The sequence below is a fragment of the Mastomys coucha genome, unplaced genomic scaffold (assembly GCF_008632895.1).
Source record: "Mastomys coucha isolate ucsf_1 unplaced genomic scaffold, UCSF_Mcou_1 pScaffold23, whole genome shotgun sequence".
NCBI lineage: Eukaryota > Metazoa > Chordata > Mammalia > Rodentia > Muridae > Mastomys > Mastomys coucha.
The window spans coordinates 58680993-58708515 of record NW_022196906.1 but is presented as its reverse complement, the minus strand read 5'-3'; the positions used below and the strand labels follow the sequence as shown (position 1 = coordinate 58708515).

Below are 27523 nucleotides of genomic sequence, written 5' to 3'. Positions count from 1 at the left end.
TTTTTTTGAGAAAGGGGTTCAATCTGTAGACCTGAGTGGCCTGGAACTCATTCTGTAGATGGGCTGACCTCTGACTCACAGAGGTCCGCCTACCTCTGCCTCCTTAGTGCTGGGATTAAAGATGTATGCCATTGCCTTAGTTAGGGTTACTATTGCTGTGATGAAACACCATGACTAAAAGCAACTTGGAGAGAGGAAAAGGTTTATTTAGCTTCCACTTCCTTAGTTCAATCACTTAAGGAAGTCAGGACAGGAACTCAAACAGGGCAGGAACCTGGAGGTAGAAGCTGATGGAGAGGCAGTGGAGGAGTGCTGCATACTGGTTGTTCTCCATAGCTTGTTCAGCCTGCTGTCTTAACAAACCCAAGACTCCCGGCCCAAGGATGACCCCATCTACAGTGGTTTGGGTCCTCCCTCATTAATTAAGAAAATACCACCTGCCATGTGCATGAGTTTAATCCCAGCACCCTGAAGGCAGAGGCAGGGGAGGGGGGGGGCTGGGGGGTTGGGGGAGGATGGGGTAGGGGTAGGAGCAAGGGGGTGGAGTGGGGGATAGAGGCAGACAGAGAGGGGCAGAACTGGGTGGATTTCTGAGATCTTGGATCTCTGATTTTGAGGCCAGACTAGTCTACAGAGTGAGTTCCAGGACAGCCAGGGCTAAACAGAAAAATCCTGTCTCAAAAAAACAAAACAAAAAAAAAGAGGGGGACGGAGGGGGGAGAGAAGACATCCGATAGACAGACAGACAGACAGACACACACACACAAATGAAATTGACCTGTGGAGGCATTTCTTAATTAAGGTTCTGCTCTCTCAGGTGACTTTGGTTTGTGTCAAGTTGACATAAAACTATGCAGCATAGCCTTGATTTCCAGAGTTTTATTATTTAATGAATAATGTTTTCAGATCAATATATTTTATTTTTCTTTTTTTAAATTGGCAAATTACAGGCAATAAACCCTACTATAAAAATAGGTTGAACGAATTTATAATGTATATTTCATGTTTCCTTGAGGCTTGGGAAATTTTTTTAGGTATTTTTTTTTTTAATAGTTTCTTAGTCATTCAGAGGTGGTATAAGGGTTCCTTTAAATAGCCAAGTCGCTTTTCTTTAGTTATTCACCATACTCTTGAAATGGAATTACTTTCTGCTTTTCATGTTAGTTTTTGCTTGTATGTTCTGTGCTGGGAGCTGTCTGTAGGTTACTCAGATGGTGAGAGAGTTTCTGCCTCTAAGGGTCTTCAGATGTGATATGGAAAGGGGGAAGGAGGTGATTGCAGTGGAGGAAAATGGCTGCAGAGTCAAAAAAATATCCCCAAAGAAGAGGTACAAAGAAAGTCCTGTAGCATTCCTTCCGGGGAGGGAGACGGAAGCTCCGTCTGGGCAATGAGCTGCGGTCCCAGAGGTGATGACATTTGAACTGGGTCTTGAAGGATAGCTAGTATTTCCATGGGAATGGGGGAGGGGCATGGCAGGAAGCGCTGGATGAGCAGTTCACACCAGAGGGAAGCTTGAGGTGTGTCTGGAGAGGATCGGCGCTCTGCTCTGACCCTGGCATCCCAGCAGGCTACAGGAGATGAAGCTGGAGAGGTAGGTTTGGGTTGTACTGTTTACTAGCTCAACAGTTGGACAAGTCACATGCGAAAGCACCCCTCCTCCAGATTTCTTCTAAAATGCCCTTGATTTTTTTATTTTTCTTTGTTTTTTTTTTTTTTTTTTTTGAGAGAGAGAGACCTTGCTTTGCAGCCCAGACTGGTCACCAAAGGTAGATCACCTTGCCTAGCCTACCAAGTGCCGTGTGCCAGGCATGTGCCACACAATGCCTGGCTTGTGCTTTGATTTTAAAGTTTTACAAATGATGTGATTGATTATTGCACTGTTGTATTAAGAAATAATATTTTCATTTTTAACCTTCACAAGCATGGCGTGTGTACAGGATAGCCACTCTTCATTAATAGAGAGTTGCTGCTTCTCCAAACCAGCTGGAGTGTGTGTGGCTTCCTTTTTGTTCTCTCTTTGGCCCATGTGGGATTAATTAGTTTATCGGAGAGAGGTATCAGTTGAAGTTAATTTTTCTTCACCACTCCTTCTAGTATTTTACTAGACCTTATTTTATTTTTCTTCTTAGGTTTTTTTGTTTGTTTTTTGTTTTTTTGAGAGAGAGATCTTGCTTTGCAGCCCGGACTGGTCACCAAAGGTAGATCACCTTACCTAGCCTACCAACTGATTATTATTTATTATAATATTATGAATATTATTTATTCATCTGTTTATTTTCAGGCTTACTTTTACTTGGTTTTGATGGCATTTTGATTTATTTCTTATTTCTTTTTTTAAAAAATCAACTCTTGCCGGGCGGTGGTGGCGCACGCCTTTAATCCCAGCACTTGGGAGGCAGAGGCAGGTGGATTTCCGAGTTCGAGGCCGGCCTGGTCTACAAAGTGAGTTCCAGGACAGCCAGGGCTATAGAGAGAAACCCTGTCTCGAAAAACCAAAAAAAAAAAAAAAAAAAAAATCAACTCTTAAGTAATTTAGTTTTTTGGTTTTTTGGTTTTTTTAAGTTGATGGGTTAAAGAATACTTGACATTTTCACAGGCTATCTTACCAGGTGCTTTTGTGTTCTGGCTTTCCCTTTCTGATCTGATTAATTTTCTTTTAGGTAATATTCTCATGTCCTGAGCTGCTATTTGGTGCTATTATAATTGAGCTCTTTAAAAATTGTTTTTTGTTTTTTTTTTAATCAGTCATAGTTTGAATTGAATGAAGTGTTCGTAGTCTATGCTTTGTTAAGTTTATTATCTTTGATTGTCTGTGTTTGCATTTCTGGACTTTCTGGTGTCTTCTGCAAGAGGCAGCTTTCCCTTCAGTAATCTTGGTTGCTCTCAGGGGCGGCGCTTCTTGTGTCTCAGGAACACTTGAGTATCATGAAAGAGGCTTTCAGAGGATCTCCTGAAGAGACACTCGTTCTTTCAGCTCTCCAGCTTTGCAGGAGAGACTGTCAGAAGTAGATGGGGCCTTGCGGCTCCTCGGACTCTGGCCTGGTACTTCCACCAAAGAGGGAAGGAGTTTGGTACACTCCTACTACTAGAGCAGGAAATAGTTGGACTTTTATTTATCTTATCTGGTGGATGTATTGTATGATTTCAGACACACTTAATGGTTTGAAAAGTTGCCAAGTTTCCCCCATGTTGATATTTGGTAACTTTAATATTCTTTTAAAAGTGTTTTAAAGCCTGGATCTTTCAAAAAAGTGCCTCTTCTATATTGTGTTCTTTTAGGTGGCTGAAGGAATATAAAAATAAGAAAATAAGAGAGCTAGCCATGGTAGTGCATGTCTTTAATCTCTATATTCAGTTCTGAGTTCAAAGCCAGCCTTGTCTCCCTAACAAGTTCCAGACTAGCTAGAGCCTGGAATTGTAGGACCCTGTCTTTAAATTTAAATTAAAAAAAAAAAAGAGAAAGAAGGGAAGAAAAAAAGTGGGCTGGAGAACTAGTCCATTTGTAGTGGAAGAGCCTGAGATATCAGTTGTAGGAGTTGGGGTGTGGTCCCCTCGATGTGGATACCGTTCTGGAACTGACCTATCAGCACCTTAAGGTACCCTTAATGCATTCCTTTTTCAGAAAGAATATAGCAGTGTATAATTGACCTGGGCTCCAGGCTCAGGACGAGTCTGAAGGGACGAGCTCGGCTAACTAGCCTTCATCTGGTGTCCTCATTCTTTTGTATGGGTCCAGGGTGAGTACGTTTTCCTTTTACTGAGTTGATATATCCACGTTCATTTAAAAATTAGATCTTATGAGATACTAGGTTTGATGCCAGGACCACAAAAATAAGAAACAAAACAAAATAAAATGAAAGACCTTCCACTGCAGTGAGTCCAGAGTTTAAACTATTTGTCTTCTTTGCCTTCGTACTTCCCCTCTGGTAAACAGTATCTCAGAGAATGCCCTTGTCAGCTGAGACTTCAGAGAGTTAACAGGAATGCCAAGCTAACTGACTGTTCACACAGAAGTCCTACTATAGTGCCAACCTACCTTTCATCCCTACTTTCCCTTTGGGCTTTTGTGGTATGGTAGGGAGACAGGAAGAGAAGAACTACCTAATATCCCAATAACTACTAGTATTGCAAACTGTATGTGCTGTATCACTCATTTGTGTCTACTGATAAACCCTGGTCACAGAGGGCTGGCAAGATGCTATAGCAATTCAGGCCACCCACCTGACTTATGACCCTGTGGCTCACAAGGGGAACAGTGAGAAGTGACTCTTGCTCAGTGACACTTATGGACCCACAGACACATAGATGTAACAAAAATAAAACTTAAAAATGGAGTCACTGAAGGCAAGGAGAGCTTTCCACAGGACGGCTGGTGCCTTGGTTTCAGGAAGGACCATCTGGGCCAGGCTTATTACCACATTATGTTAATATAGAGACTTTGGCAGTTTATTATTCTTTTTTTGTTTGGTTGGGTTTTTTTGGTTGTTGTTGATGTTTTTTATTTTTTGTTTTTTGAGATAGAATCCTGGAATTTGCTCTGTAGGCCAGGCTAGTCTAGAACTTGTAGAGCCACCTGCTTCTGCCTTCTTGAGTACTGGGATTAAAGATGTGCACCACCACTGCCGGGCTATTCTTACACTAGAACATTCCTTCTACAGCAGTCTCTCTTGCCTTGTTTAGTATTGGTAACTAAATAACTCCTGGGTTAACCATAAGTGGAATTTGTTGCATTCCTACTTCTGAGTGTGGTGATTTAAAAAAAAAAATCCTAAGCCATTTTCATATTAAAAAGCCATACCATCCTTAGCAGGGGAAGATAAGGGGAAAGAGTTAGGAAAGTACCAGAAACAAGTGACAGGTGTTTTGGTGAGTTATGTTTCAGCTTGATATCCAGTCACAGGAGGAGTGTAAATTGCTGGTGATCATGTGAGGCAGAGGGGATAGAGGGTGAGCGGAAATCAGTGGTTCCGGAGGCACCAAGCCTTGCATCACCAGAGGCTTGCCCACAGCTGGAGACCTGAGACAACTCCTGGGCAAGTTGCTTTCCTGATAGACATGGCTGCCTGTAGGGACTAAAGCTGGCTTTCGTCTACAAGGTAATAAAAAGGGATGTGTGCAGGAAGACTGTGGGATGGAGTCTGAAGACTAAAGAGGAACTGGAGAAACAGCTGGCATTCACTGAGGGCCTTCTGGTCTCTGCAGTCACGGATATTCTACAAGACCAGTTTACCAGAGTCCATTGTACCAATAGGGGATGTGAGGCCCAGGGAAGCTGAATAATTTCATAAGATTGTATAACTGGTAAATTGTGGATCTAGGTTTAGAGCCTAGGTTGGCCCTAGTCTAACATCATTTCCCACCCCACTGTGTAAAATGCAGAAGGATTTTGTAGTGTTGTACTTTTCAAAACTAGTTATTACCACATACAGCTATTTATATCTAAATTAACTAAAATTCAGTACAGTTTAAATACCAGTTTCTCAGCCACACTAGTTACCTTTAAAAGCCTTGTTGGCCACTGTGGCAACTGTATTGGGCAGCATACATGTAGACTATTTCTGTCATTGCATAATATCTGTGAGTACAGAAGTCAGTCATCTTGTCCTTTAGTTAATTCTTGCCCTTTTGCTTTGCAAAGGACAAAATGAGGGATGAAAAAGGATGCAACTCATTCAACCAAGGAACACAGTTAATCCAGGCCATCAGCCTGGCTGCACAGTGGAGTCTCCCATGCCTTCTATCTTCCCTTCACACACAAACCATAGGATGGACATATTTAGAAAGAGTGATTTTTCTGTGCCTCCAGCTTCTCTCAGTCTGTTTTGTTGCTAGATTCTTTCTTCTGAAGCTTTTCTCTCAAGTTCAAAGGGCATATCCGAGTTGGCTTCCCCCAAGGAAATGAAAGATGTTTGTTGGAAAGGAATTCCGCACTTAATGTATGAAGTGGCGCTTGGAGCCTTTTGCTTCCTCCTTTGCCTTCCTTCCAGGCACTTTGTCATTGAACTTGCAGCTGCTAACCATCTGTCTTCCAAACAGTTCAAATGACAGAGGTGTGTGTGCCCCAAATGCTAGCAGCCGCCTGTTACTTGCTGCCGACATCCGTGGCCTTTGTGTAGGTCAGATAGATTTAGATAATGACAGTGGACTCCTACCTAGTGCTGGGATTGAGGATAGGCATGTATCATCACACCTAGCCCCAGAATTACAGTGAGGTTCTAATTTGTTTGTGAAAGATGAAGATGCTTAATGGCCATTGAACTAATATTAGGTTATGTATCTTGTATACCAGGTACTGGTTTGCAAGGTGCACTAAAAAGACTTTGTATATTGAGGCAGGGATTCACTATGAAGCTTTGATTGGCTTGTCTCTTCCTCCTGAGTGCTGGGACTAACAGCATGTGTCAACATGTCTGATCCTAAATGGAATTTAGATGAAAAATGGAGCTAGGTGTGGTAGTGCATGCTTTTAAGTTCAGTACCGGGGAAGCAGAGGCAGGTAGATCTCTGTAATTTCAAGGCCAGACTGGTCTAAGTACTGTAGGCCAGCCAAGGCTACATTGTCTCACTCAACAAGAAAAAAAAAATCTGAAAATTACATTTAAGTTCTTATCTGAATTATGTTACTAGTATTTGCTATCTGTGCATCTGCTTAATTAGTCTTTGAATTCAGTAAAAGCTTTTTTTTGTTTTTTGTTTTTTCGAGACAGGGTTTCTCTGTATAGCCCTGGCTGTCCTGGAACTCACTCTGTAGACCAGGCTGGCCTTGAACTCAAGTAAAGGCTTCTTTTAGATCATAGCTCTGAAGTAAATTGAGGAATCATGTATAAATGTCCCTCGAGTTAAGCTATTAAAGACATTTAAATTATACTCTCCAGTGTCTAAATGGCAGTCTGAAGTGTATGTGTGTGCATTTGGGGGATGGGCATGTGGGAGTAGAAAGGAGGCATTGTACTGAGATAATATTTTTAGGATGCCAGTGTAATTAGCAGACTCGGGGTTTAGAAAATTGCCCTTTAGAAGCTGAGAAATTAAAGTTTTGAGTTTCTACTTAAATAAATGTTAAAGCCCTATGCCTGGATATGTTCAGAGTGAGTAAAGTGAAGACACTGGAATAGTGGAAAGTATCCAGAAAAGTACCTTCCTGGAGTGCAAAGGCAGGAAGAGGAAGGACTTTAGCAATGCTGGGAACAGCTGGAATCGATCTCTGCGAGCTTTGATATCTGATGATGAGGGGGCAGAGTATCCAGAGGACCATTGTTCAGGGAAGTCTGACCTGTCTAATATCTAGGAAGTTGAGATGGGCTGAGAATTTTGGTCAGCAGGTCCAGCTACATAACTACCAGATGGCCTCAGGAGAATGCCATCCATGCTTTACTCGGTGGTGCTCCTGTGGGTGCAGGCTGTTCAGTGCAAAGTCCAGCATCCTAAAAGAAACAGGAACGAATTGTCTCTTGTGGTTCATCTACATCCAGAGACTAGCCATCTTTTGAGAGGGGTCTAAAAGTCTTTAGTTTAGGCCTTGGGGCTTTGGAGTGGAGGTGCTATGTGTGACGTGTGTGCTTTGAGCTCCTTCCCTGGTATATCTGTAGCTCGACACTTGACCATCCTTTACTCAGGCTCTTCTCTGTGGAGTGGTGGTGATGGTAATGGCTCTGTCTCTTAGGGTGTAGAGCACATGAGATACTGTTCAGCATACTTTCAAGTTCCAAGTAGGTAGATTTAATTTTATTCTTGGAAGGAACCCTAGAGATGTCCTTTTGTGGTCTTGTCGTTTGGCAGAGAAAGAATCTGGGTCTAGAAAGAAGGGTTAGAAAAAGTTGGCATGCACACAGCAGTTCTGTTTTGTGTTCTGAGTGGCACAGCCTCTGCTGGTACTGCACAACAGAAAGGTTTGGCTCCAGCCAACTTAAATCTGAATTGTGATTCTGCTTCTTACTGTCCATGTGGTCTTATGCATATGCTTTTACATCCTTGAGTCTGTTTCCACATCTAAGATGAGTATGAAAACATTTTTCCAGCAGAAAGGGTTTCTAGGCTCTGTAGTGTAAACAGCGTTCTGTGATTACCAGGACTGATGGTGGTGGGCAGGACGAGACCTCAGTCCAGGGGCTTCACTCTCTCTTTCAGGTGAGCTGAGAGAAAGTTCTTATTTTCCTGAGAGCCTCCAATGCTGGAACGAACTCTTTAGCTGTTCTTTATCCACACAGACTCAGTATAGAGACAACACCGGACATACTTGGAATTTTTTGTGATGTGCAGGAAGCAAAAGAATTATTTTCAGTGAAACAGGAGTCTGCAAAAGGTGCCTAGGAAACAACTGCCTAGTGCATCCTAATATAGACTCCTCCCGGCCTTGCTAGCTGGCCATCTGCCTGGCCAGCACCACCAGGAAGCTCAGCTTTTTTCTCCACAGTTTAAGGAGGATTTCCTGGGCTTTGCATGTATGTGTGTGCCCCAGTGGAGAGGCACAGTGAGGAAGGACAGTCACCGGCCTTTGAGACCTGGAAGATGATATCCAAGTGACAGAAGACAGATGTTGGGCATCAGCATAAAGTTCATCTAAACATCTTTCCCTGACCCCTTACTCATACTGTCCTTAGTGGGGAGGAGTCCCTTTGACATCCTCAGTAAGTATAGAAACCCACATGTATGTCATAATAAACTATAGGCCGTCTCTTTGGTAAATCCACCACAGACCTTTCTTGCACTCCTGTCTAGGCAGTGATCACCTACTCTGTGGATACACCATGACAGTTCAGACCACACTGTTGGCTCTGACATAGGAAAGTCTGGGCTGGACGAATCTCTTCTTTTTTTTATTGTTTTAAAAAAAATGTGTGAATGATGTGTGAATGTGGGCTTCCATATCACTGTCTGCATTGGAGGTCAGAGGACAGTCTTTGGGAGTCTTCTGTATACTGCAGGCTAGCTGACCAGTGAACTTCTGGGAGATTTTTTTTGTCTCTACTTCCTATCTCATAGTAGGAGTGCTGAGATTAGAGATACAAACTATAGTGTACAACTTTTTGTGGGTTCTGAGGATTGAACTCAGGTCATTAACTTGCATGATAAGTGCTTTTACCCATTGAGCCATCTTACTGGCTCTAGATCATCATCTTAAGAAACTAAAAACAAATTATATTTATGTATTTGTGTATGTGTGTGTACATGTATGTACGTATGTACAGTTGCATGTAAGCCACAGTGTGTATATAGGTCAGAGGAGCGTTCTTTCCCTCCACCTTATGGATTCCAGGGATGGAACTCAGATGGTTAGGCTTCACAGCAAGCACCTTTACCTGCTGAGCTAGGACAGGCCTGTCTCCTTTGCCTTCAGTGCATAACACATTTCCTATTGTTTGTGGCAGCTTCCTTCACTGAAACAGTTCTGAGGAAATCAGCTCATAGAGAAAAAAGGAGCGTGGGTATTCAGAAGGTGGAATCAGAAGAACTGAGAGATTGAGGTCAGCCCCTGCTCCTACAACAAGAGAAAGGAGAGAGAGAAGGAAGCAGGGAGAGAGGAGGGAGGAGAGCAGGATATAGAGGCTTACGGGGTTGAGGTTCCAGTCCATTGATTGCTGCTGTTATTTTGGGCCTTGGGGAGACAGTACTTGGAGATGGTGATACATAACAAAGTAAAATTGTTCCCTTCGTTACCAAAAATACAAAAGAGAAAAGGTGACATGGGTTTGTACCTAGCTGTCCTCCCCGCCCCAACCCCATCTCCTTCCAGTAGTATCACAGGGTGAGACTACACCTTTCACACTTGGGCCTTTGGGACTGAAGTACCTGGGATCTGATTTGGAAGTTGTGCTGATGACTAAACAGGACTTGAGGTGGACTAAAGATCGGGCTGTAGACTCTGGTGGCCAAGAGGAGCAGCTCTGCTAGCCTCTGTGATGTTCAACTTTGACTTTAGCACTTGGTTATTTTTGGCTTATATAGCCTTTGTGCTGTTAGGCTCAATGTGCTTGCTCTTCTTGTCTGTTTATTCCCTTGTGGAATCTTATGGTATGCTCTCTACTTGAAGGCCAGTGAAGCAGTTTTTGTTAGAGGACTTGTACATGTCATGCATGTAGTTTTCTCTGCTGTTCTGCAGCAGACTGCTCCTTCCCAGCCCAGAGGGGGAAGCATTTAACAAGCATGTACTGACATCTACACTACTTTATGCCGTGCCCTCAGCCCTGTGCCTGGCATGGAGGGAGGCTCAGGGAAAGCTTGAAAGGCTTGGATGGATTGGCAAGCCTTTTTATAATGCCATGCTTTCTGCTTATCCCTAGCAACCTGTAAATGCTGGGCTCATGATGGATATGTGACATTGGTGCCTGAATTTACATGGCACCTGGTGGCTTTTCACACTCCCCCTCATGCCTCTCTGGAGACTAGGATAGGACAGATGGCCACAGACACAGTATTCTCAGCTCTGCACCCTCTCTTCAAATCACAGTTGAAGGAAAGTTAAGTTTTTGTAACAACACAGTTTTGGTAATGTGATTTCATGCTGCTAGTAAGTTGCTTAACACTCTGGATAGACCACACCTCAGCAACTTTCATTTAGTAACAGCTTAATTTCATTAGGTGGCTGTAGTTCTACCCACCAAACCTCCTACCTCTTAGTAAACTGAGACTGATAAGGTTAACTCTCTGAGCCAGGTAGATTCTGGTTCCAGAATTAAATTAATCATCTTTTTCTCACTAACACCTTTAATTCCTTCTCCACTGAATATAGATGTCTGCTTTTGAAATGTTAGGGGTGGAAACACTCATGATGGTTTAGCTTCCTTCCTGTGTATGGGCTTGAAGAGGCCAGAGAGACTGAGCAGCTTACTTGGAGTGGCACTTAGTGAAGATCTGAATGAGACCCAGGGCTCCTGGTTTCTGTTGAGGTCCACTGCCTGCCCTTCACTTCTATCTTAAGAAAGAGAAAACTCTATGACCTATTTAATTAAAAAATGAATAAAGGTAGATTTTTGTTCATACTAGAGGCCCCAGCCTAGATTTAGATCTAGATTTCTTGATTTAAAAAACTTCTTCTTAAAGATGGTGGTGGCTCAGGCTTTTAATTCCAGCACTCAGGAAGCAGAGGCAGATGGATCTGTCTGAGTTTGAGGCTAGCCTGGTCTACAGAGCCAGTTCTAGGACAGTCAAGGCTAGACAGCGAAACCCTGTCTTCAAAACAAAACAAAACAAAACAACCAGATCAACTCCCTCCCCCCCAAAAAAACCCCCAAAAATCAAAAAACCTAACCAAAACAGCAACAACAAAAAATCAAACTTTTTCTTACCAAACTTGGTAGGACACACTCTTGTTATCCTAGCAGTCGGGAAGTTGAGGCAGGTAGGTTGAGAGTTCTAGGTCCTTGTTTACATAGCAAGCCCTGTCTCCAAAACAAAACATTACCCTAACTAATTGTGTTGCTTGGACTGGTTTTCTTTCCTTTCCTATTCATTATTTTTCTCATGTGGCAGTTCAAAATTTATAAGGCCTGAAAGGGTTAATACTCCTCTCAGAATAGCCAGGCCTCTCCCAGGAAGTAGCTGAGAGGCAGGATGTGGCAAACCAGTGGGTGACTGAGAGCCTGCTCCTTGGGAGAAAAGGAAGTGGGAGAGGCAAGAGGACGATTGTAGGGGACAGGTCTTTTCACCTCTGCTCTAGATGTGGTTCTTCTGAAGCTGAGCAGACCCAAAATGACCAAGGCCCCGGGAATGCAAGTTGTGCTGAATTTGGAGTTGCCTTTTCTTCCCACAGCTAGTATCTCAAGTTTAATGTGCAGTGGACTATTGTCTTTTGCTTCGTAACTTCAATCACTGGTGCGTTCTCACCTCCCTGTTGCTCTTTTTTTATTTGTTTGTTTGCTTTTTGTTTTTCAAGAGAGGGTTTCTCTGTGTAGCCCTGGCTGTCCAGGAATGAACTCTGTAGATCAGGCTGGCCTTGAACTCACGTAGCTCCACTAGTTTCTGCCTCCCCAGTGCTGGACTATAAGGCCTGTGCTACCATGCTGAGCTGGGTCTGTCTGTTAATTACCTCTGAGACTCTACACTGGTTGTAATTTAGAATCTGAGAAGTTAGACGAGTGTACAGCTTCTGGAAAGTCCTCGCCAGTGGATTTACCTGAATATTCATTCCTTCAGAACACATTCCTACCCATTCTCTGCACATGCTCATAGTGGTCCCTATTCCACAGAGCAAGATTGTTCTCTGGCTTAGTGTCAGAGAGCTCTTGTTCTGACCAGATGCCTGGCTGCCAGCTGAGTCAGACTTAACCTTCTGTGCCTTCCTCTTTCATCTTCTGCTTAAGCCTTTGTTGCAAATTCCTGGCCTGCCTGGTTAGACCCATAGTGTGTCGCTCTGCTTATAAGCTGCAGATCTTACAAGTAGATAGTTCTGATGGTAGATTCAGAACCCTCTTGTCCCTATGGTAACTTTGGAGACTATACGGATTTCGGCGGCACTTGACTGGCTAAGGGCACAGTCTTTTTCAAGACCCGGGCTGGAGGCTTGGGAGTTCTCAGACTACTTGTACTTCTGATGAAGTAACTACAAATTCAGGGTTCTCTTTACCTTCTCAGGTTGCAGAATTTGCTAGAGTAATTATAGAATGCAGGAGGGTACTGATTGCTGTTCTAATTATAATTTTATTGCATCAAAATTATAATAATCAAGATCAGCCAGAAGAAGAGACACAAAGTTAGGCCTGGGAGAACTGCAAGAAGTGCAACTGCTGGTGTCCTCTGTTGGTGAGCACAGGGCACATGGCTCTGTGGTACACTGATGTGTGCACAGATTATGGATTACCAGGCAAGTTCATCTGAGTCTCAGTGTCGTTCCTTACGGGGTTAGCTTCATCACTGGGCCTGTGATCAGACTCAGTCTCCGACCTCCTTTATTCTCTGCAAGTTTTAGTTGGTAGCACTTATTTAAAAGCCCAGTTCCCTAGTTGCATGTTTGGCCTTTCTGCTATGGCCAACCCTTCTCCCTTGTTATCTCTTCAGTAGACTGCCTAAGAACCCAGCCTGAGTCACCTCAGCATAATCATTAGGCCATACTGTGAAGAGCAGACACACCTGTTACTCAGGAATTGCATGGATTTATATAGGCTGCCTCCCACAGAGGACAAAGTCCAGCCAAGTTGTTCATTATAACAACCCCCTACCACAAAGCTGTCTCCCCCTCATTTGCCAGAAATCAAGTGTCACGTTACCCTTTCTTTCTTTCCTGTCCAGATGGTCACATAGTTGTGCCAACTGACTTCAGTCTGTCCCATATCATCGTCATTGTTCACTGGGTACTGTGCTCTTTGCTTCCCCATTGTCTCTGAGCTCACTGCTCTGTAAGTTCTCTGCTGTTTCCTACTGGATCTGGCCCTCAATACAAAACTCATCTTACTTTCTTACTTCAGAATTTGCTTTTGTACCAGCACTCTGGAGGCTGAGGCAGAAGGATTGCCATGAGTTTGAGGCTAGCATGGACTGTATAGTAAATTTCAAGCCAGCCTAGGTTTTAGAATTAGACTGTATCTCAAACAAAACAAAAGAAGCAAAAACAAACACACAAAAAACTAACCCCCCCAAAATAAAAAAAAAGTTATTATTGAAGAATAAAGTATATATTATAACCCCATGTATATAAAACACAGTATAACTAGGTGTGGTACACATCTCTAATTCCAATACTTGATAGGTGTATATGCCAAATGATCAAAGAGTTCAAGGTTCTTTCGGTGTTGATAGGATCCTATAACTTTAATTTTTTCAAATGCCTATTTTTAATTATGGTTGTTAAATTTTTAACCTTCCTTGTAACCCACCAGAGGTAGTGGGAAAGAAAGGATATGGGAGAAGTAGACCTGTTTAGAAAGGTTCTTTGGAGCAACTCTCGTCTGTGTTGTCTGGAAATCTGCAGTTCAGTTCACAGGTTAGCATGCAGCGGCAGCTCAAGCCACTTGCAAACACATCACAGATACACCAGCAGTCCAGTTCTGTAGAGTCAAGATAGCAAACATGAATCAGCTGTGGTGCCACAACCTAGCAGAGACAGCTAGGCTTCAGCCTAGGCTCCAGTCAGCAGGAGGGACCAACAGGAACACCAGGAACATCAGCTGTGCCTCTCGCAGGGAAGTGAAGACCAGCGAAGACGAGAGACCCACAAGCACTGCACAGCTAGCTCTATAAGCAAGCCAAGCTCAGCTTCCATCACTGTCCAAACATGTGCCCAAGTCCTCAGAAGCTGCAAAAAAGCCATGGCACACCACCAGAAGTTTTTTGGTGCATTTCTCTCTATGGAGTTCCAACAAATGCAGCTCAACTATGCAATGTAAGGCGGACCAGTACATGTGTGTCTTTAGCAAAGAATCTTTTATCATGTGTCCTTTTTCCGCCCTTGCTTTATCAGAACATCTTTCTCCTGTGTTTGCTTTAGGGAAACGTTCCTTCAAGAGTTTATCTTAGTCTTTCACCTGTGTCCACTTCAGTGAAAAGCTCCTTCATGTGTTTGCCCCAGCAAAGCACCATCTGACTGACTTTCCAAAGAACCTTTACGTTTCCACTTCACCTCTGAGCTATACTGGAGCTCAGCTAAATGAGGCTTGTTTGTTTTTGGTTTTCTTTGCTAGTTTGATTTTTTTTTTTCTCTTTGTTGGGTAAGGGGTGGGGCAGTTGAGACAGGGTCTCTCCACATAACTCTGGCTGTCCTGGAAGTCACTGACCAGGTTGACCTCACATTCAGAGATTATCTGCTTCTGCCTCCCAGGTGCTAGAGGTAAAGGCATATGCCACTGTATCCAGCTTGTAGGTTGGTTTTAATAACTGAGTTTTTCTGGGTCCCAAATGTTACTTCTTCCAGGTAGGTTTTACTCTGTTAGGCTGGCTGCTGTTAACTTGGAGGCCTGACGTAGTTTTCCACCCATAGTTGAAGAAGTCCAGTATCTAAGCAATCACATTCGGACTGCTGGTCCTCATAGTGAGCGAGCTGGTTGAGATTGTTTGTCAGAGGTGGTTTGTCCTTCGGGGTAAGACTTTTAACTCTTTCTATGTGTGCTTTAGTTTGGGAGAATGGTTCCTTAGTAAGGAACATGCTCATGTGTGTACAAGAGAATACAGATGTAGAAAATTGAAGACTTCCCAAAGTGGACCACAATTGAACATACATCTTAATTTTATTTAATTTTGGCTTTTATTGTGTGTGTGTGTGTGTGTGTCTGTCTGTCTGTCTGTCTGTCTGTCTGTCTTTGTGAAGTATGCAGTGAGGTGTTCTTAAAGGCTAGAAGAGGGTGTGGGATCCCTTGGAGCTGGATTACAGACAGTTATGAGCTACCTGAGGCGGGTTCTGGGAACTGAACTCAGGTCCACCAGAAGAGCAGCAAGTGCTCTTAAATGCTGAGCCTTTCCTTCAGCCCTGTTTTTTGTTGTTTTTTGTTTTGTTTTGTTTGGGAGACAGTGTACTGTCTGAAGCCAAGGACAACCTTTAACACCTCCTGTCTCCAAGTACTTGACCCATTTTATTTTATATGGATAAAACGTAGGACTTCATGCAAGCTAAGCAAGCACTTTACTAACTCAGCCACATTGCATCCTAGAGATAGATTGTGCCTGATGTGTTTCTTGTCTCCTCAGTCTACTTCTGAGCTCTGGTGTATTAGACTTTTGTCTTAGTTAAGGTTTTACTGCTGTGAACAGACACCATGACCAAGGCAACTCTTTTTTGTTTTTTTTTGAGACAGGGTTTCTCTGTATAGCGCTGGCTGTTCTGGAACTAACTGTATAGACCAGGCTGGCCTCGACTCAGAAATCCACCTGCCTCTGCCTCCCAAGTGCTGGGATTAAAGGTGTGCGCCACCACCGCCCAGCCAAGGCAACTCTTATAAGGACAATGTTTAATTGGGACTGGTTTACAGGTTCAAAGATTCAGTCCAGTATCATCAAGGTAGGAGCATGGCAGCATCCAGGCAGGCATGGCGCAGGCAGAGCTGAGAGGTCTACATCTGCATCTGAAGGCTGCTAGTGGAAGTCTGGCTTTCCAGGCATCTAGGATGATGGTCTTAAAGCCCACACCCACAGTGACACACTTACTCCAACAAGGCTACACTGCCTAATAGTGCCACTCCCTGGGCCAAGCATATACAAACCATCACACCTTTCTCCTTGGGGACTTGACTGCCTGCTTCTATATTATGCAGTCTAGGATTGTAGTCACATTGTAGTTTTACCTTCTCCCTAATTGAAGAGCTGTGTGGGCCAGAAGTGGTGGTGTACTGCATGAATTCTAGGCAAACATGGGTTACATAGGAAAAACCTTTCCCTCCTTCCTCCCCCCACCCCCCCCCCATACAAAAAACAAACCCAAAACTGGGGGCTGGACAGATGGCTCAGCAGTTTTAGAGCACTGGCGATTTGATTCCCAGCACCAACATGCCTGTACACACACCATCTGTAACTGTAATTGAAGGAGATCCTGTGCCTTCTCCTGGCTTCTGGGGGCATTGCACATATGTGGTACACAGACACATATGCAGGCAAAACATCTACATAAAAATAAATAAATTTTTAAAAATCCAAACCTCACCTCAAAACCCCAGCAGTTTACTTCACCAAGTCCCTCCCTTCCTCCCTCCCTCCCTCCTTCCCTCCCTCCTTCCCTCCCTGTCTCTCCCCCTCCCCCCTCCCCCCCTTCTCTCTCCAAGGGCCCCTGTAGCCTATACTGTTCTCAGACTTGCTAAGTAGCTAAGGCTAGTCTTGAAATCTTAATCCTTCTGCCTCCAGCTCCTTACTAGGGATTACTGGCACATGAACCAGGGAGTGAGTGAGTTTCCTTCCTTCCTTCCTTCCTTCCTTCCTTTCTTTCTTTCTTTCTTCCTTCCTTCCTTCTATCCTTTCTAGCTGTCTTCAGACACCCCAGAAGAGAGCATCAAATCTCTACAAATGGTTGTGAGCCATCATGTGGTTGCTGAGATTTTAACTTACAACCTTTGGAAGAACATTTGGCACTCTTAACCACTGAGCCATCTCTCCAGCCCATTAAGGAAGTTTCTAAGGGTTCTTTACTCAGATTTCTGAGTATTTCTTTTTTTCTTTATTTCTTTTTTTCTTTTCTTTCTTTCTTTTTTTTTCGAGACAGGGTACTTCTGTGTAGCCCTGGCTATCCTGGAACTCACTCTGTAGACCAGGCTGGCCTCAAACTCAGAAATCTGCCTGTCTCTGCCTCCCAAGTGCTGGGAGTAAAGGAGTGTGCCACCACTCCCCGGCGTATCTGAAGCTGTAGTCAGTCAGTCTGTTCTTCAGAAGCAGGCAGCCCCACCTTCCACAGAGCCAGGCTCTTGTGCTTCTCTGAGGAAGAGGGTGTGTTCATCAGGGTTTCCATCTGGGCTGCAGTTAGTCTCTTTTTGCCTTTACCATCCTGAACCCTGAACCCTCCCGTCTACCCTTCTAGCCTTTATGGCCTCCACCATTTTTACTGCTCCTGATTCTACCAGTGAGCCTTGTCTCAGCCATGTTCTTCTTCCCTACACCCCTCAGTATGTGAGCCTGGGAGTTCCTTCTCACATTTTACAGAACCTTTAGCCCTTTACCTCTGGGAATAAATCACTAATAGGAAAGTACCTGATATCAGGGATGAGCTGGGGACGTTTTGTCTGAAAGACAGGAACTCTTTCTTCATCATGGTTTGAAGGAAGAGTCAAAGTTTGATGTTCTGGATTCTTACCATGGAAGAGTTCCATATTTGTTCCTGGTCTCAAGTGAATTAACAGGTATGCCAGGCTCTAGTATTTGAGACACCTATCTTTGCATCTAAATTTTAGTTTTTATCAGATTATTGTTTGTCTTTTTGCCGTGTATTTGTTGATGTTTCCCCTCACCCCAAACTTTTAATTTCTTTCTGTGCTTGTGTAGAAGAGCGACCATTTAGGAGTTATTTCATTGGTGTTATTTTTGTCTACCCAGGTAGAGTTGGAATTGTTCTTACGGCATTCAAGCAACAGCTCGACACCACCCTCTGATTCAGGATGTTGATCAGGATTGGGATCAGCGTGTGTATGGAGTGGGTGGCTCCATCACTCCAGGGTGTGTGTGTGTGTGTGTGTGTGTGTGTGTCTTAGTGTGACTGTCTGAAAAAACACTGTGGGAAGGTGATTTGTAAGATTACAGAATCCTGCTGCATTCCCAGGGGTAAACTTTTGTCATCTTTGTCTAGGAGGATAGGAATGTGATTCTTTGTTGTTTCTTCTTAATTAAATCTATTTCCTTGGCTTTTGTAAAGGTTTGTTTATTGGCTTGAAAGCTACCTGATTGCAAAGAAAGATAAACATTTGTTCTAACTGACATTTTTTCTTTTCTTTTTCTTTAGGTTTTTTAAGATAGGGTTTCTTTATATAGCCCTGGCTGTCCTTGAATGGTTCTGTAGTCCAGGCTGATGTTCAACTCAGAGATTCACTGCCTGTCTGCCAAGTGCTGGGACTAAAGGCGTCGGCCAGCAATACTTGGCTGACATTTTTTCTTTTAAGCAATATTTCTTTTAACACTTACTCTTTCATACATATATATATACCTATATATATATATAGGTATATATATATGTATATGTATATATATATATATTATCTACATTATTTTATAAACAAGGTCTCACTTTATTCCCATGGTTGACTTGCTTTGTAGACTAGCTGACCTTAAATTCACAGAGCTTCTGTATATTGAGTGCTAGGATAAAGGCACATGTTACCTTGCCCAGCTGAGTATCTTAATTCTATTTGTTGTCATTGTCTGTAGAATAACTTATGCTAATAAGTCCCCTTTTGATTCCTTTCTTTCTTTCTTTCTTTCTTTTCTTCTTTTTCTTTTTTTTTTTAAATTTTATTTATTTATTATAAGTAAGTACACTGTAGCTGTCTTCAGACACACCAGAAGAGGGCATCCAATCTCATTACAGATGGCTGTGAGCCACCTTGTGGTTGCTGGGATTTGAACTTAGGATCTCTGGAAGAGCAGTCAGTGCTCTTAACTGCTGAGCCATCTCTTCAGCCCTTTTTTTTTGTTTTTTTTGAGATAGGGTTTCTCTGTATAGCCCTGGTTGTCCTGGAACTCACTCTGTAGACCAGGCTAGCCTCAAACTCAGAAATCTGCCTGCCTCTGCCTCCCAAGTGCTGGGACTAAAGGTGTGCACCACCATTGCTCTGCTTTTTTTTTTTTCTCCCCTTTGATTTCTTTTTCCTCCCTTTTTTCTCCCTGAGAGACAGGGTTGTACTCTGTAGCCTAGGCTAGCCTGAAATTCTTGAGTCATTGACCTTTGCCTCCTAGGTTTATAGTGTAAGGCACCACACCTGGCCTCCCATTCTTTTTGTTATCTGTTTATCTTCTTAGTCCAGTTCCTTAGTTCAACACAAATCTCTACAAAACTAGTAGGTCTTGGTTACAAAAAAACATCTCTGACCTAGGCCTTCTGTGAGCGTTAGGGGAAACCTTTGGGCACTAGGCATGTGTATGGTACACATGCATACTTCCAGGCAAACCATTCTTACATACAAAATAAAATGCTTAAATTTAAAAAACTCTTTGGGGACAGGCATAAAAAGTCAGAAAAGGACTTACAGATGGCTGTGAGATAAACTCCAGTCCTTTGTAAGAACAGAGAGGGCTTTAACTGGTGAGCCACCTCTCCAGTGTTGTTGAAAAAGCTTTTGAAGCAGGCTTTCCCTAATGCTCACATGACTGAATGCATGAGTAAAAAGGTATGTCTACATCAGTTGTGCATTTCTCCTAGGTAATTTATTTGTCGTGTAAACATAAGTAGAGGAATTTTAATTTATGCCCCACTGAAACTGGTGTCATTAATCCCATTTCCTCCTAGCACTTACTGAGATGCATTCATCATTCCCGCCTCCTTTTCTGCTGTAACTACCCTCTGTCCCACTGACTTACAGTCTCTAGGCATCTGTGGGATGCTGTTTTGGCTGTTTGCAGACTGATGGCACCATTTTCTTTGTTTCCTTGTTCCTATTCCCCCTGGAGATCCTCAGCTGCCCCCTTATGCCCTCGGCTTATTCTGCACAGTTTTTACTTGCTGTCGTATTGCTTGCACACAGAGCTCAGAGATGAGCAAATAGCCTTCCCTTCCTTATTTTTTTCCTCTCATTGTCTTTTTCTTTATGTCCTTTTCTTTATGGGTGTGGAAACTGAGAACCAGAGAGGTAACTTGCCCATGATCTTAAAGATGGAGAGTAGTGGAGGTTGTAGAAGAGGTCCCTCTCTCTTTCTTTTCCTTCTCTGCTTCCTGCAGCAATAGCACTTTTACTTGTCAAATACTATGGGCTGGGGGAAACCTAAGCTTCTGGGATTTCCAGAAAGATGTCCCGTCTGTGGAAACTCTTGTCTCCTTTCCAGCATCAGGATTGGTTGTTTTCCTCTGCCCTTTCATTAGTGTGCAAGACAGCCTGCCACCTGTGAAGCTGGCTGTGCTGGCATGCACCTATGACTTGTGTCCGAAGCTTGAGGACCACACAGTCCTTTTGTCTAAGCAGTGCATAACTCCACATCTTAGAATCCTTAGACCAGCTTCTAAGTTCAGTAGCTATTGAGAGAAGTATTGAGAGATCTTGAAAGTTGTGTGCCTAACACTGTTATGCTTGTCTGTGATTCCAGCATTAGGGAGGTGTAAGTAGGAAAATTAGGAATTCAAGGCCAACCCTGGCCACCACATTAATGAATTTGGTGTGCTTTCTGTGTGTTCGAGATTGACACCCCCCCCATGAGGGTGGGGAACCCCATGTACATGGATCAATAAACCTCATGTTATTGTAACGACCTATTGTCAACCTGTGTTCTATGGGTTGAGCCAATATTACAACAAATTCAGGGGCAACCTGAGCTACCTGAGATTCTGTCTCACAAAAATACTTAAAATAAGCTGGCTGTAGTTGCACATGCCTTTAACCTCAGCACTTGGAACTCATCCCAAGTTTCAGGGCAGCCTGGTTTATATAATGAGTTCCAGGAATTCCAGGACAGCTAGGGCTGTCTTGGGTGAGACGCTGTCTTGGGTGGGTGGGGGCTTTAAAAAGAAGAAAAGAGTTCTGGGGCTGGGAGACCTGCCACCTTGTCCTCTCTAAGCTTCAGTTTCCTGTTCTGTAAAATGAGGGTTGGATCCATTTGATGTCCTTAAGGTCTCTTTTTTACTGCTTAATTTAAACTGTTAAACCACAATCGAAAGACCCCAATGTGACAATGCAATTATAGTTAGACTTAGCAGGTCATGGAGTGAGAGGGAAGAGCCAGCTGGTCTTACCCAGAGGATCATTCTTTCACTGTGCTTCTGATGTTTCCAGACTCCAAGTGACAACCCTTGTTTTTCTGTGCATTGCCATTTCAAGCTTATAATCTTCTTGTATCTCTGTGAACATGTGTTTACTGTTAGACAGCTATGGTGCAGAATTCACATTTCACTGTACTGTTTTTGCACTTGAGGGAGTTTGAGTAGATCACAGCTGGTCTCTGGAGAGAAGGAGGGCTCTGTGTGTGTGTGTGTGTGTGTGTGTGTGTGTGTGTGTGTGTGTGTGTGTGTTAGGGGAGCGGGGAGGGGGGAGAGAGACTGAGACAGACTGTTGGAGCTCTAGTTTTGTTTTTTAATTTCCAGTGTCATTTTTGCCGATTTTAGTTAAAAATAATGATTCCAAAAGAGGCAGGTTCTTGCCCTCTGAGCTTTGTGGATTTGTGGTATGGGTCAGCAGTGCGGACCTCTTTTCTTGTTTCCTTTGCTTGAAGCATTTCACCTTGAGAGGGAAAAACAAGGCTTGTGTCTGGCTTCCCTGTGCAAGGTGAAGTGACCCTGAATACCAATACCTTATTGATTGGTTTCTTTCTGGTGAGCAGTAGAAACCAAGTTGCAGCCAGTATCATCACTTTACCTCAGATCTACTGGTTTGCCTTTCATTCTCTGGAAAAACTTAAAAATGTTGAAAAGTGCTATTAAGAATTCTTAAAGGTCTGGGCGGTGGTGGCGCACGCCTTTAGTCCCAGCAGTTGGGAAGCAGAAGCAGGTGGCTCTCTGAGTTCAAGACCAGCCTGGTCTACAGAGTGAGTTCCACTGGGGGAAGAAAGAAGATAGGAAGGGAGCAGAGTAGTTACAAGTTAATTTAGCATTTTCCAGAAAAAAAAAAAGCAGGTCCAGGGGTTCCTTCGTTCCTTCTCTCCTTTCTTACTTCCATGCCCAGGGTCTAATCCCTTCCTCACCACTTACAGAAATGACTGCTGATTTGTGCTTTCCAAAGTCCTAATCCCACTAGACATGGGCTGTGTGCTGTGATGATCAGGCACAATGGAGGGCCCTGGGGGTGGGTAAGTGAGTAAGTGTTGTTAACTTAATAATCCACTAACTTGATGAACAGGTGCAACTCTGGACAAACCACCTATCCTTGCCAGCTCTCCAATTTCTCTTCTATATATTGTAATAGTTTCATGCTTACCTTCACCAAGGCAGAGTCAAACAGTAAGCTCATAAGAAGTCCTGAAATGCCGGGCGGTGGTGGCACACACCTTTAATCCCAGCAGTTTGGGAGGCAGGGGCAGGCGGATTTCTAAGTTCGAGGCCAGCCTGGTCTACAGAGTGAGTTTTTGTGAAGAGACTTGGGAGGGAGGAAGCCAGAGGGCATGTGCATCCCTAACCTGTTACACAGTCTTACATGTCAGGGTTTCATAACCAAGGGACTAGGGCACTGTGACAGTTAACTAAATATTTTAGCAGAATGAGAATATTGACCAGCTGCCTCAGGCTCCTCATCTACCTTAACAAAAGGCTGTTGGGTGGTTTAAGTATAAATGTATTTTATCGCCAGGTAGTGGTGGTGCATGCCTTTAATCCCAGCTCTTGGGAGGCAGAGGCAGGTGGATTTCTGAGTTCCTGTCTCGAAAAACAAAAAAATAAAAAATAAATGTATTTTTATCGTGCTTGTTGAGGCTGGATGTTCAAGATTAGGGTATCAACACAGTACAGTTCTGGGGAAGGCTCTTCCTGGTTGAGGGCCACTAATCCTACTTGACTAGTATCCAACCTGTATGACCTCCTTTGGTTATAATTCCCTTTGGAAAGGCCTGTTCCATGCACATCCGTGTGTGACTATGGATGGGTGTGCACAGTTTAGACCATGGCACCATCCTTTCCCCAGAGTTTCCCCCTCAGTGAGGTGTGACATCATCTTGTGGCCTCTCCTTCCCTGTGTTGGACCAGCCTGTATGCTGGAGCCATGAGGTCTCTTTCTCTTTCTTCTTGGCCTTTGGAGAGGATGCCAAAGAATAGAGGATTGTATTTCTACCTTTACTGGCGTATCTGGGGGACACCAGCACTCTGATGTGTAACAAGTCCTGTTTTGTCACTTGTTTAGACTGGAGAGTGAAATCAGATGAAACACAGTGGATGCTCTCTCTACCAATTCACAAGATTAACCATCCGGCTTCACTGAACCTTCTTCAGTCTCTGTACAAAGTACTGTGATGTCTGTGGCATGCCACATGTTCAGCTGGTGACTGCTTCCTGCTATGCTCACTTGATTTCTGCAAGATAGCTGGTTCCCAAGCCCATTTTTGCAGTGTTTGGCTTGGTTGCTCAGTTGTTTTACATCAGATAGACTGATGAAGATCGGATGAAATGCAGCTGCAAGTGAAGTGCTTTCCTATTCGCCTTTCTTTAAAGACTAGGTAAAAGCTGATAAAATACTCAGTAAGGGCAAGTTGCTGTCACATTAGAGGAAGCAGTAAGACTGGGGAAATGAGGAAGTTTTGAATGTGTAAACTGGACATGTGTCTGCAGTTTCATTTTATCTCACGGAATTAGGACTTGGAAATCATGCATGATATTTGGCATTCTGGTTCATATAAGACCTTTAATCTCAGCTCTCTGAGTTCATGGCTAGCCTGGCCTACATAGCAAATTCCAGGATAGCCAAGACAACAAAGAGAGACCCAGGTTTGTTTGTTTGTTTGTTTGTTTGTTTATTTTTACGGATCTGGAAATGGGGCCAGGCAGTGATGGTGCACACCTTTAATCCCAGCACTTTGGGAGGCAGAGGCAGGCAGATGTCTGAGTTCTAGGACAGCTAGGGTTACACAGAGAAATCTTGTCTCCAAAAACAAAACAAAAAAAACCCAAACCAAAACAAAAAAGGATCTGGAAATGGATCCCTACTCAGAGGGCTTTATTTTGCATTAAAGAATGAGTTGGGGCCCAGTAAATGGATCAGTGGGGAACAGTATCACATAAATCTGAGGACTGAGCTTGCGTCCCCAGAACCCACATAAAGCTGGATTCACTAGCACATGTCTGTGATTCCAGGGCTTCTGCAGTGGGGTGAGGAGGGAAGCAGGAGGGTCTCTGGAAGCTTGTGCGCCAGCTAGTCTGTCCTGTGCAGCTAGAGAGTGACTCTGCCTTGAACAAGGTAGAAAGTGAGCCAACACCTGAGCTTGTCTTCTGACTTCCTCCACAGACGTCTTGTACTCTACACATGTGAAGAGTGTGTAAAGGAATGTAGATGTGTACTAGACAAAAGTAAAAAATTTTGGTATGTCTTTTATGGAGTATGATGTAACTTTTTTGGTTGCCCTGCTTCTTAGACCATACACTAGAACAGAAGGTTTCCACTGCTGCCTTCCAATTAAAAGTGGGCTTGGTCACACTTGAGAAGGTTTAGTGAATTTTATTTTGTGTATTGTGTAAATTTAATTAAAATTGGTTGTTTTGTTTTTGAGGTAGGCTCTTGCTATATAGCCTAAGCCAGCCTACAGCTCACAGTCAGCCTGCGTTGGCTTCTGAGTGCAGAGATTATAGGTACTCACACCTGGCTCTAGTGAGGCTTTTAAAAATTATGTGTCTGAGTTTGAGTGTGCGTACATGAGTACAGCTCCAAAGGCGTTGGATCCTTTGGAGCAGGAGTTACAGGTGGCTGTGAGCAGCTTGTTTTGGGTGCGGGGAACACCCATGTTCTCTAGAAGAGCAGTAGCAAGTGCTTTTACTGTCAGAGCCATCTCTTAGGCGGCTTGTTTCCACTCTTACTAGATTCCTTGGGTCCTCTTATAGACCTTTAATATATTGAGAGAATTCCAGGGCCCTCATTTTTCAAATGAGAAAGCTGTGTTGTGAGATAAAGCAGGGTTGACGGTGAAGCCCTAGGGATGACTGAAATGAGCAGAGCCTGCCGAGTAGAAACCTTCCGGTCATTACCTTCCTTTGGTCCCTTGTGGGCTTGGCCCCAGAGTGGAAGGCTGTAGGCAGAGTGTCTGTGTTCTGCTTGTCTGTGCTGACCTGGGCCTCCTTTGAGCAGGACCAACCTGGAGGCCTTGCAGAAGAAGCTGGAGGAGCTGGAGCTCGATGAGCAGCAGCGGAAGCGCCTTGAGGCCTTTCTGACGCAGAAGCAGAAAGTGGGAGAACTGAAGGATGATGACTTTGAGAAGATCAGCGAACTGGGGGCTGGCAATGGTGGAGTGGTCTTCAAGGTCTCCCACAAGCCATCTGGCCTGGTTATGGCTAGAAAGGTGAGTTTATGTGGGTCAACAGCAAATTATCAATTGGGAGTCTGCATGGGTGAAAGAAAGGGGGTTTTTACTTATTACTTTTTTGTTCAGTTAGATTGAAAACTTGCTTGTCTGTCAGATTGTGGGAAATAAATACTGAGATCTGCTAGTGTGATAATCAACATCCCTAGTCTGGGGAATAACAGTGATGACCCTTCCGCTTGCTGTGCTATAGGAAGGACACCACATACATACCTTTGTCAAGTGTAAAAAGGAATGCTTTTTTACACCTACTTCTAGTGATTGATGCTCAGGCCAAAGCTTGAGTTTCATGGCTTCAGTCTTGACCCAATCCCTCTCCTGTTCACCATTGATTGTCTGTCTCTCATAATGCAGCTGTCCTGTGTAGAGAGGCTACATTCCTCCATGTTTTTCAGCTCACCACTATCTTTCTTCTCCATGTTTGTATTTTGCTGTTCCTTCTCACTTTCCCAGTAGCATCCATTTTGGGGACTTACCTCTTGTTTATTTCCTGTCAGCCGCTCCAACTCATCATATGCCATACTTATTGTCTACGGTGTGACCTTATTAAATAACATTAAATGTGTCTGTCACTTGTCTTCTTGAAGAACAAGGGGGAGTATTGAAACACATTAGGCAACAGCAAATGTTTTTAGCAAAATCAATCCTATCAGGTTCCTAAAGTCAAGGAGGAACCCGTGGAGTGATTAGAGTTACCCTACCTCAGTTCTGCATGCACCATAGCCCTGTTGAACCATGTCCAGAAGGCCACATTTCCCTCATCTCTAGAAACTTGGCTTTAAAAATGGCCTGCTTGGGGTGGGGAAGATGGCTTTAGTGGGTAAAAGTATTTAAGTATGCTATACTAGTGTGAGTACTTGAGTTCAGATCACCAGATCCTACATACTAGCTTGACTTGTAGTATGAGTATCTGGGATCCCAGTGTTTCCATAGTGTGATAGGAACTTGTGGCCCAACTAGCCTTGGCATATGCCACAGGAAAACAGAGTCCAGGGGCTGCAGAGATGGATCAGTGGTTAAAAGCAGTTATTGCTCTTGCAGAGGATCTAGGTTGGTTATAGCACCTACATGGCTGCTTAAAACCATCTGTAACTCCAGTTCTAGGGGACCCTGCCACACATGGTGCACATACATATACATCAAACATACACATATACACATAAATATGAAAACAACAAATAAAATTAAAACAAAGAGACCCTGTCTCTAACAGGTAGAAGGTGAGGACAGACACCTGAGGTTGTCATCTGACCTCCACATGTGCACCATTACATGAGAGTACCTATATTCACACATGTGTTTACACAATACATATACTTTACACATCCACACAAAGGTAAATTAATAATAATAATTTTTAAAATTTCTTATTTTTCCAAGTGTAGTGATTCAAGAACCACTAGTAAGTGTTTGAAAGAACAGTGCAATTAGATTGTGAGTTCCCTGACTGAGCTACACAGTGAGCTAACCTGGGCAATATGGTGAGTTCCTTTCTCAAAGTAATAAAGAGCTGGAATGTAGCTTCATGGTAGAGGCCTTGTGTAGCATGCACAAGGCTCTGTGTTCAGTCATCCGTACCTTAAGAAGCAAAACCAAGCAGTACATTGAGCTCCATAGAGACAGCGCCGGGGCAAGCGAGAGCCGGACGGGCACTGGGCGACTCTGTGCCTCGCGGAGGAAAATCAACTAAACATGGGCAAAGGAGATCCTAAGAAGCCTAGAGGCAAAATGTCCTCATATGCATTCTTTGTGCAAACTTGCCGGGAGGAGCACAAGAAGAAGCACCCGGATGCTTCTGTCAACTTCTCAGAGTTCTCCAAGAAGTGCTCAGAGAGGTGAAAGACCATGTCTGCTAAAGAAAAGGGGAAATTTGAAGATATGGCAGAGGCTGACAAGGCTCGTTATGAAAGAGAAATGAAAACCTGCATCCCCCCCCAAAGGGGAGACCAAAAAGAAGTTCAAGGACCCCAATGCACCCAAGAGGCCTCCTTCG

The 27523-nt window shown here is 43.6% G+C and overlaps 1 protein-coding gene across 1 annotated transcript in view; it reads left to right on the top strand.

Moving 5' to 3' along the window:
- The window catches only part of Map2k1 (mitogen-activated protein kinase kinase 1), a 68508-nt gene that overhangs the window by 9319 nt on the left and 31666 nt on the right, over window positions 1-27523 (top strand). Inside the window, exon 2 of the mRNA XM_031345817.1 lies at window positions 25299-25509. Within this exon, the coding sequence (XP_031201677.1) occupies window positions 25299-25509 (211 nt within the window). The remainder of the gene's footprint in view (window positions 1-25298; window positions 25510-27523) is intronic.